Below are 14,425 nucleotides of genomic sequence, written 5' to 3' on the forward strand. Positions count from 1 at the left end.
TCCACAATTGAACTATGCATTGTGTGAATTTAACCATGTGTTGCTGGCAGTAATTGCACCCCATTTGTTTTCATTGTTGCTGTGGCTAGGCTGGAGTGGAGACAGTGAGGGTTTATGGTACGTTCTCTAATTTTCGCACCGGGAGCCACCCAAGGTGAAGAAATCACACTCTTCCCCCAGAGAAGACCCAGGCCTGATTTATGCATGACAATAGAAGCACAGGTAGGGTTGCCAGGTCCCTCTTCGTCACCAGCAGGAGGGTTTTGGGGCAGAGCCTGAGAAGGGCAGGATTTGGGGAGGGGAGGGACTTTAATGCCATAGAGCCCAATTGCCAAAGCAGCCATTTTCTTTAGGGGAACTAATCTCTGTCGGCTGGAGATCAGTTGTAAGAGCAGGAGATCCCCTGATAGTACCTGGAGGATGGCAACCGTAGGCACAGGGTGATGCATAGACTTGACATTTTGATTGAACTTAGCTACCACGACCTCAGATCTATTGCCTGGTTAGCCACTGCTGGTTCTCACTCCACCGATGGCAGTGAGTTCTACAAGCATTTGTGAGGAAGTCCTTTCCAACTCTTCTGGGTCGCTGCTGGCTGAATGCTCCAGCCGGATGAGAGGGAGATAGAATGATCTGCCTTGCGCAGTTGGAAAGAAGCAAATCCAGAACAGTACAGCATGCAGAGATGCACCGGGAAGCCAACTTTCTAGGTGCATCTGTAGAGTTCACAGAACCCTCTGTTTAATTATTTTACATGGCATGGCAACACCTGTGGGAATCTGCTTTGGACCATGCCTATTATATTAGGGGCTGTGGAACACAGGCAGGATAATACTGCTGCAGCCGTCTTGTTTGTGGGCTTCCTAGAGGCACCTGGTTGGCCACTGTGTGAACAGACTTTATGGGCCTTAGTCTGATCCAGCATGTTTCTTATGGCAGCCAGCTTGGAAGACTTGAAGAGGGGAGTGGACATGTTCATGGAGGAGAGAGCTATCCATGGCTACTAGTCAAAATGGGTACTAGTCATGATGCATACCTGTTCTCTCCAGGATCAGAGGAGCATGCTTATTATATCAGGTGCTGTGAAACACAGGCAGGATAATACTGCTGCAGCCGTCTTGTTTGTGGGCTTCCCAGAGGCACCTGGTTGGCCACTGTGTGAACAGACTGCTGGACTCAGTGGGCCTTGGTCTGATCCAGCATGGCCTTTGTTATGTTCTTATGACCACTGCATGTTAGGCTGATGTTCAACAGGTCCTGATGAGGGATCCGTATCTACATACTCTCTTAACACTGTGTGTTTGTGTGTGTGGGGCGGGGGTAAGGCAAATCAGAACACAGCCCTGGTGTCTATTTAAATAATAAATGGCTATTTGGATGTACTGTTTCGAGCAATTACACCAGAATGTTCATTTGCATCACTATTTATAAGATGTAAAGCTCTTCATTCATCCACGACAGAATTAGCTTGTTGCAAGCTGATGTTTTCCATTATGCGTCAGACAATTTTAAATCCTTTGTGAGCTTGAAACTATCTCAGTTGGGGGGGGGGAAATGTACCATGATTTAATGTTTTGAATAATGGGCTCCCAACTCTTACAGTTGATGAAGAAAAGATTATTGTTCCTCTAAATTAGGGGAGGGGGTGTGATTGGCTTCCTGTGTTTCTTACGTCTGGCTATAACCATCCATTTCTCTTTCTCCAATAATAATATTAATACATGAGTCATAAATATATCTAATGCTCAACGTGGCCAGATCTGTGGATACCTAAATCCAGGGACTGGAGGCATGAACAAACAAGACAGCTCTTTCTACAAAGCTGAGAAAAGCCCCTGGGTTGCAGAAAAAATCTGAAATCTAAAAAACATAAAACGAAAACAAGAAAACAAGCAAGCAAGCAAACAAACAAAAATACACTGGGGGAGTTAAACTGCCCCAAAATAATAAATAATAACCACAGGTAGCTTTAAGAACAAAAGCCCTCAATGACCATTAATAGGCAGCCACAACAGTATTGCCAGCCTTCAAGTCTTGGTCAGTGAAAGGCTGGGGGAGGTGGCAGGGCCTTTTCTGGGGCTGTTTTGGCCTTTGAGAGCTGGCTTATGAAAGCCAGGCCATTCTCAGCCTAGCCTACCTCAGAGTTGTTGTGAGAATAAAATGAAGAGAGGGGGATTGTGTTAGGTGCTTTGGGTTCCCACTGTAGAAAAGGCAGGGTATAAATGAAGTCAATGTACATAACTGAAGGTGGGGGATAGGTAAAAGGTCACTTGGTGGGTGGGAAGGAGAGAAGGAAGAAGAAGGGGGAGAGGCTATAGCAGGGTTGCCAGACGGCCTCTAGATGCAGAGCAATACTCAAAACTGCCTGTAATTCAATCCCTGAAATCACACAGGGCTGTGGCAATCACATGCTTATTGCTAAACCCTCATTTTTAATGCATTGCCGTCTCAAATTACATCTTGTGACCTATAGGTGGGAAAATAATCAACTTGCTATATCCTCCTGTTTCTTTTTTTAGAGTGGTTACGGCAGAGGTCTAGGAGCTGAGCTTCCTCCCCTGATTCCTTACCAGGGGAAGGTGACAAAATCGAACCATGCTATAAAAAGAGGTGACATAAAAAAGCTTCTTATTCAAAGAGGGAGCGAAAATGAATTAATGAACATTTTGCAAAGAGCTTTTTTGGAGGAGAGAAAGGAAAGGCTGGGGAGGGGGAGGAAGAGATCCCCCTTCCCCCAAGAATTTTGGATTTCTGAGCTGAATGTACACCAGACCGGGTTATGTGCATTGATGCAGAAAAATATGGCCATAAAATGTAGCAAAACAGTTTTGTAATCTAACACCCGTGATAGTGTGCTGAATTACGGTTGTTCTATAATGCTGCTCTAGAACAGTACGGACCCCCGCCTAATGGTCAGAATGGTTGCCAGCTCCAGGTTGGGAAATACTTGGAGATTGTGGGGGTGGAGCCTGAGAAGGGCGGGGTTTGAGGAGGGGAGGGGCCTCAGTAGAGTAGTGGCTGAAGATCTCCTGCTATTACAACTCATCTCCAGGGGACAGAGATCAGTTCACCTGGAGAAAATGGCCACTTTGGAAGGTGGACTCTATGGCCTTATACTCCCCAAGCCCTGGCCTCCTCCAGCTACATCCTCAAAATCTCCAGGTATTTCCCAGCCTGGAGCTGGCAACCCTAGACACAACATCTGGAGTCAAGGGTGGAATGCAAAGGTAGGGTTGCCAGGTCCCTCTCTGCCACCGGTGGGAGATTTTTAGGGTGGAGCCTGAGGAGGGTGGGGTTTGGGGAGGGGAGGGACTTCAATGCCACAGAGTCCAATTGCCAAAGCGGCCATTTCCTCCAGGTGATCTGATCTCTATCGGCTGGAGATCAGTTGTAATAGTAGGAGGACGTTGGAACATCGACACCTCTCTTGCAAGAGAGCTTATAATGCAGGACTGTTTAGGGGAGAATTCGGCTTCCCATGATGATTGGTTTGTGGATGGCTTGAATTTTAAAGTATCCCCATCCCCAAACGATTGTTTTAACTGCGTTGATTTTAAAATTATGTTTTTGGTACCACCTGCTTCGGTACCACCTGCTTCGGATCTGAGGAAAAGGTCAATTTATAACTGCTTTAACAAAATAAATATATATTTTTAAAAAGCCTTAGAATTACCTTTATTAGGACTAGCCTAGGTTCTCTGTGCTAGCTTTTTAGTCCTCTTCCTCTAGGGTCAATGGAACAAAAAGAAGACTTTTCTGCATATCTTGGAAACTCCCATAACACCATGTAATCTTGAATTGGTCCCCATGATGGCTCTTGTGAATTTAATTCTCCCAGGCCAATACAGTAACTCTGATGGCCAATACGGTAACTCTAACAGTTAGAGCGGTTTCTCAGTGGGACAGGCTTCCTCGGGAGGTGGTAAGCTCTCCTTCCCTGGAGGTTTTTAAGAAGAGTTTAAATGGCCATCTGTCAGCAATGCTGATTCTATGACTTTAAGCAGATGATGAGAGGGAGGGCATCTTGGCCATCTTCTCGGCATGGAGTAGGGGTCACTGGGGGTGTGGGGGGGGAGGTAGTTGTGAATTTCCTGCATTGTGCAGGGGGTTGGACTAGATGACCCTGGTGGTCCCTTCCAACTCTATGATTCTATGGTGCTTTGGAAAACAATTGCCTAGAAAAAAATGTGCAGTGTGGATGCACAGTACATAAAATTTGCAAAACCAACATCAGAGGCTCCAGATCATGAACAAAATATAAATGGATACAAAAAGCAACAAAACGGGGAACATGAGCTTATGCCAACTAAGAATTAGTCAGGGGGTTCTCATTTCCTTACCAACTTGAACTAATAGAGGCGTTTGGCTGCTAAGCACCCTCTGAAGGGTTGGTGTTTTAATGTAAATTTCTTTATTATTATTATTATTATTATTGAATTAAATAAGGCTGCCCTATTGTTTTATTTCCCTTGCTAGAGAGGTCTGATTGAAGTTTCTCGATACATTGCAAGCTGTAAACACACAATATATATTTGACAAGGGTCTCTCCCCTTTCATAGTGGTTCTAAATCTTATTGCGGATAAACAGGTGCTTGTATTCAGAAGAGCTGGAGGAAAATATACCTAAACCTCATCCATCTTCCAGGCAAGACAGGATGATCAAACCAGGCTTGTTATAAGGGGTAATCATGGGGGATATGCAGGACTCTGTTCACTTTTTTAAACTGGGAGGAGCAAATATTAATGCTTGTTCTTCGACAGTTTTCCTCTAACCTGGAGATGTGTGTGTGTGAAGTGCTGTCAAGTCGCTTCTGACTCATGGCGACCCTATGAATGAAAGTCCTCCAAAACGTCCTATCCTTAACAGCCTTGCTCAGATCTTGCAAATTGAGGGTCATGGCTTCCTGTATAGAGTCAATCCATCTCTTGTTGGGTCTTCCTCTTTTCCTGTTGCCTTCTACTTTTCCTAGCCTGATTGTCTTTTCCAGCGACTTGTCTTCTCATATTGTGACCAAAATACGATAGCCTCAGTTTAGTCATTTTAGCTTCTAGGGTCAGTTCAGGCTTGATTTGATCTATAACCCACCGATTTGTTTCTGTAACACTCTCTACCAACACTACCTTGCAAAGGGATCTACTTTCTTCCTATCAGCTTTCTTCATCGTCCAGCTTTCACACCCATACATAGTAATAGGGAATACTGATCGAAGAACGGTACACGGAATATGATGGCACGAATTAATTCGATCTTGGTTGCCAGTGACACATCCTTACACTTAAGAATCTTGAACACATGAAGCTGCCTTATACTGAACCAGACCCTTGGTCCATCAAAGTCAGTATTGTCTACTCAGACCGGCAGCGGCACTCCAGGGTTTCAGGCAGGGGTCTTTCACATCACCTACTTGCCTGGTTCCTTTAACTGGAGATGCTGGGGATGGGACCTGGGACCTTTTGCATGCCAAGCAGATGCTCTACCACTGAGCCACGGCCCCTCCACGTGGCTTTTCTAGCTCCTTCATGGCTGCCTTTCCCAGGCTCCATCTCCTTCTGATTTCTTGGCCGCAGTCTCCCCTTTGGTTGATGATGGAGCCAAGGAACAGAAAGCCTGTAACTATTTCAATTTCCTCCTTGTCAACCTTAAAGCTGAGTAATTCTCCTGTAGTCATTACTTTTGTCTTCTTGATTAGGGTTGCCACCAGGTCCCTCTTCGTGGGGGGGGGGTAAATGTTTTGGGGGCGGAGCCTGAGGAGGGCGGGGTTTGGGGAGGGGAGGGGCTTCAATGCCATGGCTATGGAAACAAGGAGCAGGCGAGTGGGGGGAGGAATTGCTCCTTTTGCATAGGGACCATGAATATTCATTTTAAAGGTCGCATTTAAAAAAGAGCTATGAGCGAGCTTCAAAATGGACCCCGCATAAATGGCCCAAGTGAACAGCAGCTTAGGATAATCTTTTAAAAATCTCATTTCCATACATACGATAAAATAGGGTTGCCAGTTCTGGGTTGGGAAATACCTGGAGATTTGGGGGTGGATCCTGGGGAGGGCGGGGTTTGGGGAGGGGAGGGACTTCAATGCCATAGAGTCCAATTGCCACAGCACCCATTTTCTCCTGGTGAACTGATTTCTATCGGCTGGAGATCAGTTGTAATAGCAGGAGATCTCCAGCCGCTCCCTGGAGGTTAGGAAATCAACAGCACACAAGCTCAACGTATCACAATACTCTTGTAATTGGTTCTTGTAGGTTATCCGGGCTGTGTAACCGTGGTCTTGGAATTTTCTTTCCTGAAAATTTCGTTTCGCCAGCAACTGTGGCAGGCATCTACAGAGTAGTTGTTACTACTCTGAAGATGCCTGCCACAGTTGCTGGCGAAACGTCAGGAAAGAAAATTCCAAGACCACGGTTACACAGCCCGGATAACCTACAAGAACCAATGAACTCTGACCGTGAAAGCCTTCGACAATACTCTTGTAATTGTTTTACAAATTTCTTAATACAACGTGAATTCTGATTTCAGTATACTTTACAAATAGGTACACAACCAAACCATTTCTCAGGCTTAGACGATGCCAAGAAAGAAAAGGAGACCGTGATATAGAGATCCCCTTTTCTTTCTCGGCACCGTCTAAGCCTGAGAAATGGTTTGGTTGCGCACCTATTTATAAAGCACACTGAAATGGGAATTCACATCATGTTAAGAAATTTGTAAAACAACTACAAGAGTATTGTGATACACTGAGCTTAGACGGTGCCAATAAAGAAAAGGAGACCGTGATATAGAGATCCCCTTTTCTTTCTCGGCACCGTCTAAGCCTGAGAAATGGTTTGGTTGCGCACCTATTTATAAAGCACACTGAAATGGGAATTCACATCATGTTAAGAAATTTGTAAAACAACTACAAGAGTATTGTGATACACTGAGCTTAGATGATGCCAATAAAGAAAAGGAGACAGTGATATAGAGATCCCCTTTTCTTTCTCGGCACCGTCTAAGCCTGAGAAATGGTTTGGTTGCGCACCTAATGGGAATTAGGTGAAATGGAAATTGGTTTGGTTGCGCACCTATTTATAAAGCCCACTGAAATGGGAATTCACATCATGTTAAGAAATTTGTAAAACAACTACAAGAGTATTGTGATACACTGAGCTTAGATGATGCCAATAAAGAAAAGGAGACAGTGATATAGAGATCCCCTTTTCTTTCTCGGCACCGTCTAAGCCTGAGAAATGGTTTGGTTGCGCACCTAATGGGAATTAGGTGAAATGGAAATTGGTTTGGTTGCGCACCTATTTATAAAGCCCACTGAAATGGGAATTCACATCATGTTAAGAAATTTGTAAAACAACTACAAGAGTATTGTGATACACTGAGCTTAGATGATGCCAATAAAGAAAAGGAGACAGTGATATAGAGATCCCCTTTTCTTTCTCGGCACCGTCTAAGCCTGAGAAATGGTTTGGTTGCGCGCCTAATGGGAATTAGGTGAAATGGGAATTGGTTTGGTCGCGCACCTATTTATAAAGCCCACTGAAATGGGAATTCACATCGTCTTAAGAAATCTGGAAAACAACTACGAGAGTATTGCGATACACTGAGCTGGTGCGCTGTCGATGCCCTGGCTACTTGTATGACGGCACCTTTGGTTTGTTTCTTGGTGGCTCCCTGGAGGTTGGCAACCCGATCCTTGGTGTTCCCACGGTAGCCTGCCGCGGGGGCGGGGCCCGGCGGGCGGGGGCGGGGCTCCGGGGCCAGCGCGGTGCGCCTCCGGCCGGAGGCGGCGGATCGGCGCCTGGAACGCTCCGCCGCGCCGGGCTGCTGGGCGCGCCTCCCCACGTGCCCGGGTCGGGAGCCGGGCGGGGGGTCCTCGCGGTCTGCGCGCCGGCTGGCACGCGTGCGGGTCCGGGGAGGGTCCGGGGAGGGAGGCGGAGCCGAGCTCCATCCAGCGCCTGGCTGCGGAGCGCAGGCGGCGCCGGCCGGGAGCGCAGGCTGGCCGGGGAGAGCGGCGGGCTTGCGGCGAGGCGCGCGTCCCGGAGACCCGTGCAGGTGGGAAGGCTCGACCTGGCCCCTCCAGCGGGGCTCCCCCGCCCGGGCGTCCCTCCCCCGGGCAGGAGCCGGGAGGCGTCTCCCTCCCCAAGCCGCCGGAACCCGGGGACCGCTCGGAACGGCCCGGATCGGGGCCCCCCCAATCCGGATCGGGCCCCCCCAACCCGGATCGGGGCCCCTCAATCCGGATCGGGGCCCTCCCGCCCCCGGGTGGCGACCGTGGCCGGCCCCTTAGCGCGTCCGGCCGCCCCATGGCGGCGATGCTGCCCTGGCGCCGGAGCAAGTTCGTCCTGGTGGGGGAAGGGGAGCGCACGGCCAAGGCCAAGAGCCTGGGGCCCGGCCTGAGCTACGCCTCTCTGCTGTCGGGCCTGGTGCGCTCCTGCCCGGCCCTCCTGCCCCCCTGCCCCCTGGGCCGCCTGGGCGGGGTCTTCGGGGGCCGGCGCCGGACGGTGGAGCTCAACCCCGAGGACCCCACCTACACCGTCTGGTACCTGGGCAACGCCGTCACCCTGCAGGCCAAGGGCGAGGGCTGCACCGAGGAGGCGGTGGAGAAGATCTGGGCCAAGAGCGGCGGCGGGGCCGGCGGGGCCAAGATGAGGCTCACCCTGGGGCCCCACGGCATCCGGGTGGGCCCCGGCGAGAAGGGGGGCCCCCGCCGGCCCGGCCACTCCTACCTGCTCCACCGCATCACCTACTGCGGGGCCGACCGCCGGCACCCCAAGGTCTTTGCCTGGGTCTACCGCCACCAGGTGAAGAACAAGGCGGTGGTGCTGCGCTGCCACGCCGTCCTGGTCTCCCGGGCTGAGAAGGCCCACGCCATGGCCCTGCTCCTCTGCCAGACCTCCTGCTCTGCCTTCGGTGAGTTCCGGCGACTCAAGAGGCAGAACGACGCCCGGCGGCGCCAGCAGCAGCTCCTGGGGGAGGCCATCGTCCCCTGGGCCCCCCTCCGGAAACTCCTGAACTGCAAGTGCCCCTACCGGCCTCCCCCGGAGAGGAACCGCAGTGCCCCCAGGCTGAGCGCCATCCGAGAGGAGGAAGAGGAAGAAGAGAGCAGGGAGAAGGAGGGCAAGGGGTCCGGCGACCCCTACGGACGGGCCTGTGGCCCAGCTTGCTATGTTGACCGGATTGCAACCGGCTTGACGGTCGGCACCTGCTGTGAGCGTGGCACAGGGGGCGTCCGTGTCTCCGGTGGTGGCAGCGACGGCACGGCTCTGTGTGGCAAAACTGCCACCACCCCGGTTTCCAAGATGGGCAAAGGCAGAGAGAGGTCGGAGGTGCTGACCTTGGCCCAGGAGCTGAGGGTCTGCACTCTGAGAAGCCCCCTGCCCCAGCCGGACACGTCTGGACACGCGAAGCCTTCTTGTCCATCTTCTTAGGAACTCTGGAACTATCATGGTTTATTCACCCCTCCCCCCAGATTTTCTGGCGATGGATTTGGAGGAGTAGGAGTATGGAACATCATGTTCCCTCTGCTTGCTTGCTTCCCTTCCGTGTTCCCTTGGCTGCCGGCTGTACGTCTCGGGTTGACGGACTGCTGTGAATGCCTTTTTTGATGGGTGCGTACCGACGGTGTGTGCCAATTCTACCTGGCCGGTCTTTTATGGCCCAATTCTCATTTTGCCCAGAACGACAAGTCCGTTTGTGTTTGCTCCCGCGGACAATGAAGTGGTCATCCTAACCGGTCTCCCAGAATTCTAGACTTGATGCTCAGATGAAATGCCCAGCTGTGCCAACGTACAACGACTGTCAATGCAGCAGTGGGTGGCAAGTGGCAGCTAGCCTTCGGGTGGAGAGGGGGGTACGCATTTGCACAGCGGTGGGCTGATACTGCACACCTTTAGCGTAGCCTCAGTGGGACAGAAGGAGAAACGAGCACACGGATTTGATCTCTGCATTTCTGCAGAGAGGGCTAAAAAACTGCATTAACTTGTACATCTGTTTCTTATTTGTTCGAAATGGGGGGAAAGCGTCTTAAAAGAAGCTCTCTCTGTGTGTGGTGTGTATGTGTATATATGTAAAGAACATTTGCCCTTTGAATTTGCATCTGTTCTTTTTGGAGTGGGGCGGGCCAACACCCTATTGAACATCTAGATCACGTGAAGTAATGGTATTGCTTTACTCTGCTCGGGTTAGACCTCACCCAGAGTATTGTGTTCAGTTTTGGGCACCACAATTTAAGAAAGATGCAGACAAGCTGGAACGTGTCCAGAGGAGGGCAACAAAGATGGTGAAGGGTCTGGAGACCAAGTCCTATGAGGAAAGGTTGAAGGAGCTGGGTATTTTTAGCCTGAAGAGAAGACTGAAAGGTGATACAATAACCATCTTCAAGTACTTGAAGGGCTGTCATATAGAGGAGGGTGCCAAGTTGTTTTGTGTTCCCCAGGTCGGACCAGAACCAATGGGTTGAAATTAAATCAAAAGAGTTTCTGTCTAAACATTAGCAAGGATTTTCTAACAGAGCGGTTCCTCAGTGGAACAGGCTTCCTCAGGAGGCGGTGAGCTCTCCTTCTCTGGAGGTTTTTAAGCAGAGGCTAGATGGCCATCTTTCAGCAATGCTGGTTCTATGAACTTAGGCAGATGATTAGAGGGAGGGCATCTTGGCCATCTTCTGGCCATGGAGTAGGGTTTACTGGGGGTGTGGGGGGGAGGTAGTTGAGAAATTCCTGCATTGTGCAGGGGGTTGGACTAGATGACCCTGGTGGTCCCTTCCAACTCATGATTCTATGATTCGGTTTAGGAAACCTGCTTTTGATTGGGGTCACCAGGTGGCAAATCCATGAGTGCAATGCAACACATGGGGGGGGGGTCATTGTTTTGGATTGAGCTTGATGCTGGATTGGTTTTAATTTTGTTGAGGTAAACCACCCTAAAAGGCAGAATATGGTTTTTTGTTTTTTTTAATAAATAAATCCATGAAATAATTGTTCTTGGTTAGCTTTTATCCTTCTCTCTCTACCAGAATAAAGGGTGGAAAATTAGTTCTGTACATGTTTGTACCAGGCAGCTCGGCTGCAGTTGGAGCTATGTCATGGAGGGTGGTGTCAGTTTTCAACCAAGATTTCTAAAAGAGATTTAATTCAGTTTTACACCATATAAGATTGCTATTTGCTATCTCTAATGGGCCCAGTAACCTGGGCCCATTAGAGGTAGCAAATAGCAATCTTATCTGGTGAAGTAACACATTCGGTGTCCAGAAATGCTAGATGCTTTGAGCCTTCAAATCGAACTAACTAAATAATTCAAACCGGACTCATTTGAGGAAACCGTTTTTCACTTTTTAATCTGGTGGAGCGACAGAGAATAGGGGCTGCCCAGTAGCCCTTTTTAGGTATACAAATTGCTTTGCATCCATGCAAATAGAAGTCAGCTGGATTATTAGACCAACGGGTAAGCCCAAATAAGTTCTCTTGAGCCGCAGCAGAATTTGGCCGTTGCCTACATATGTTTGAGTTAGTGACGTGATCTTATGGATTTTGAAGCCCGGGGGTGGGGGGGATTCCAAGAGGCGCAATCCATTGGGAAGCCCCTTCCTCTATGCACGACCCCTCCCATTTTAGAACGGGAGACTTTCGTTTAAAAAGCGTCGCTACCCTTTGAATGTCCACACAGGTGGCCTCAATGACAACATTTGAGGTGGTGCTTATGGGTGCACATGAGCAGGTGGTACTAGTACCCACGGGCATGTAGAGGGTAGTCAAGGGAAGTCTCGGGGAGGGGGGCAGATCTGCATGGGCCACATGGATTTTCAGCAGCCCTCTCTCATTGCCACCCCAAGCCTGCACTCATGCAAACAGACATTGGCTGGATTACGTGCTGAGCTTTGGACGTCGTCTTTGCCTGTGTTTCCTGCTACAGAGCCTGCTGTATTCTCTCTTGCCAGAGCCAGGCTTTATCATCTCTGCAGCGATAATAGCTACCGCCATGTCTGGAAGAGTTTGTCTTCACAGATGGCCAAGTGGGTTTGCTGAAAGGGAAGTGTTTTTATTTTATTTTATTTTATTGGACCACTAGTCCGGCTTCTTTAGCTAGAGGACTGAATTGCAAAGTGTTTGTAAAGTGCGAAAGGGAATCGATCCATATTTGGGGGGTTATGTGTTCTGGTTTCACATGCTACTGTGTGCCCAGTTAAACTTTGAGCCTTCCAGCTGGGGCTGGTGTAGATCTCATTTAAGAAACCAGGTTCCTAGTCCTCATGGTTTGGGGGAAGGGTTTGGAACCACAAATGTACCTGTAAACATCTGCAGTGTTTAGACTAGGGATGGCGTCCCAGTTCAGTCCCAAGCAGCCTCTCTTCCAGCCCCAGACAATCCCCAAATCCTGAGGTCCCTTCCCTTTAATATGTACTCTTGACTCCTTTCCCCTCCCAGGCAAAGGGCTCTACCTAAGCAGAAGCTGTTCACAATATGTAGGAGAAAAGGATAAAGATCCCTTTACCTGACAGAAAGGATCTGGGATGCATAATGAACACATAGAATCATAGAATTGGAAGGGACCACCAGGGTCATCTAGTCCAACCCCCTGCCCAATGCAGAAAATTAACTACCTCCCCCCACACCCCCAGTGACCCCAACCCTCCCCCCGCCATGCAGGATCCCACAATCAAAGCACTCCCGACAGATGGCCATCCAGCCTCTGCTTAAAGACCTCCAAAGACAGGGACTCTACCACCCTCCGAGGCAAGGCATTCCACCATCGAACAGCCCTCACCGTTAGGAAGTTTTCCTAATGTTTAGGTGGAATCGCTTTTCTATTAGTTTAAATCCATTACTCCGTGTCCCAGCCTCTGGAGCAACAGAGAACAAGCTAGTTCCCTCATCAACATGACATCCCTTCAAATATTTAAACTTGGCTATCATGTCTCCCCTCAACCTTCTCTTCTCCAAACTAAACAAACCCAACTCCCTAAGTCTCTCCTTATACTGAATGAGACCCTTGGTCCATCAAATTCAGTATTGTCTACTCAGACCGGCAGCGGCTCTCCAGGCTCAGGCAGAGGTCTTTCCCATCACCTACTCGCTTAGTCCCTTTAACTGGAGATGCCGGGGATTGAACCTGGGATCTCTCAAGGGTATTATTCCCATCACCTTCTGCATGCCAAGCAGAGGCTCTACGATTGAGCTGATACAGCTTCCTGGGAAAGAGGGTGGATTGAAATGGCCATGGGAGTTTTAATAATGGGGAGGGGCAGGGAGAAGGGCTGATATCAGTTAGTGGCTAGAGTTTGAGAATCTGACTGTTCCTTAGCAGGGAATAACGGCCGTCTGTTTCTGAGGTCACTGCAGTTCCCTTGTTTTGGAAACGGGAACACTATTGTAACCCCGAGGGAGGGAAGGCGGCATGGTATAGCCTGATCTTATCAGATCTCAGAAGTTCAGCAGGGTCGGTACTTGGATAGGGGACCACAAAGGACCACAAAGGATAGGGGACCTCTGCAGAGGAAGGCAAACCACGTCTGCTTCTCACTTGCCTTGAAAGCCCCTTGCTGGGGTCACTGTAAGTCTGTTGTGACTTGACACTTATGTACGTACCATAACCTCATCTAGCTGTGTTCAGTATAGTCCCCACAGCTGGAGTATCCTTTGGCACATTTCGTGTAATCCAGACCGAACTTTCACAGATATTCGTAAGCACTGCCAGCATTTCGCATTTGGAACGAGAATTTGAAATTAGTCGTGAATTTTCAAACAGAACAGTTTTGCCTTACTCGCTTTAAGTGTGTTGAGCCATGGGGGACCTTTGATTTGGGGAGTTAGGCATAAAATCTCGGCAGCTGTCAAAATATTAGACACCTTTTCAGGGCAGCTAGCAAAAGGAGTCATGTTCTTCTTGCCCGGGGATGTCCCCTATGAAATATTGTCATAAGCTGATTTATGGTAACCCCTTGGTGTTTTCAAGTGATACTCAGAGATGATTGCCATTGCCTGCCTCTGTATAGTGATCTTGGACTTCCTTGGACTTCCTTGGCGGTCTCCCATCCAAATACTAACCAGGGCCAACCCTGCTTAGCTTCCGAGATCTGATGAGATTGGAGGGGGTGAGCTCCCCCTTTCTGGCAGTCTTCAAGCAGCGGCTGGACAAAACACTTGTCGGGGATGCTCTAGGGTGATCCTGCATTTGAGCAGGGGGTTGGACTAGATGGCCTGTATGGCCCATTCCAACTCTATGATTTTATTATTCTAACTTGGGCTATTCCGGTCAGGGCTCATGGCATCCTCCTGGTACCATTTTGGACTCCAGCTAAAGACCACCTTTATCGGTTGACTGTCACCATCCATTGTTTTGAACATACAAAGTGGCTTTATTCTGAGTCAGTGAGTAAACTGTCTAGCCTAGTACGGATTACTCAGATAGCTCTTCAACATTCCAGCCATAGAGTGGTCT

General features: G+C 49.2%; 1 protein-coding gene across 1 annotated transcript; it reads left to right on the forward strand.

Annotated features, from left to right (window-relative positions):
* The first annotated feature begins 8,292 nt into the window (after positions 1-8,292).
* Positions 8,293-9,420, forward strand: FAM43B (family with sequence similarity 43 member B). Its single transcript, XM_056865367.1, has one exon. It carries the CDS (start codon positions 8,296-8,298, stop codon positions 9,418-9,420), a length of 1,125 nt encoding a protein of 374 aa, XP_056721345.1. The 5' UTR covers positions 8,293-8,295.
* Positions 9,421-14,425: the final 5,005 nt, after the last annotated feature.

Source organism: Euleptes europaea, chromosome 19, assembly GCF_029931775.1.
Source record: "Euleptes europaea isolate rEulEur1 chromosome 19, rEulEur1.hap1, whole genome shotgun sequence".
Classification (NCBI taxonomy): Eukaryota; Metazoa; Chordata; class Lepidosauria; order Squamata; family Sphaerodactylidae; genus Euleptes; species Euleptes europaea.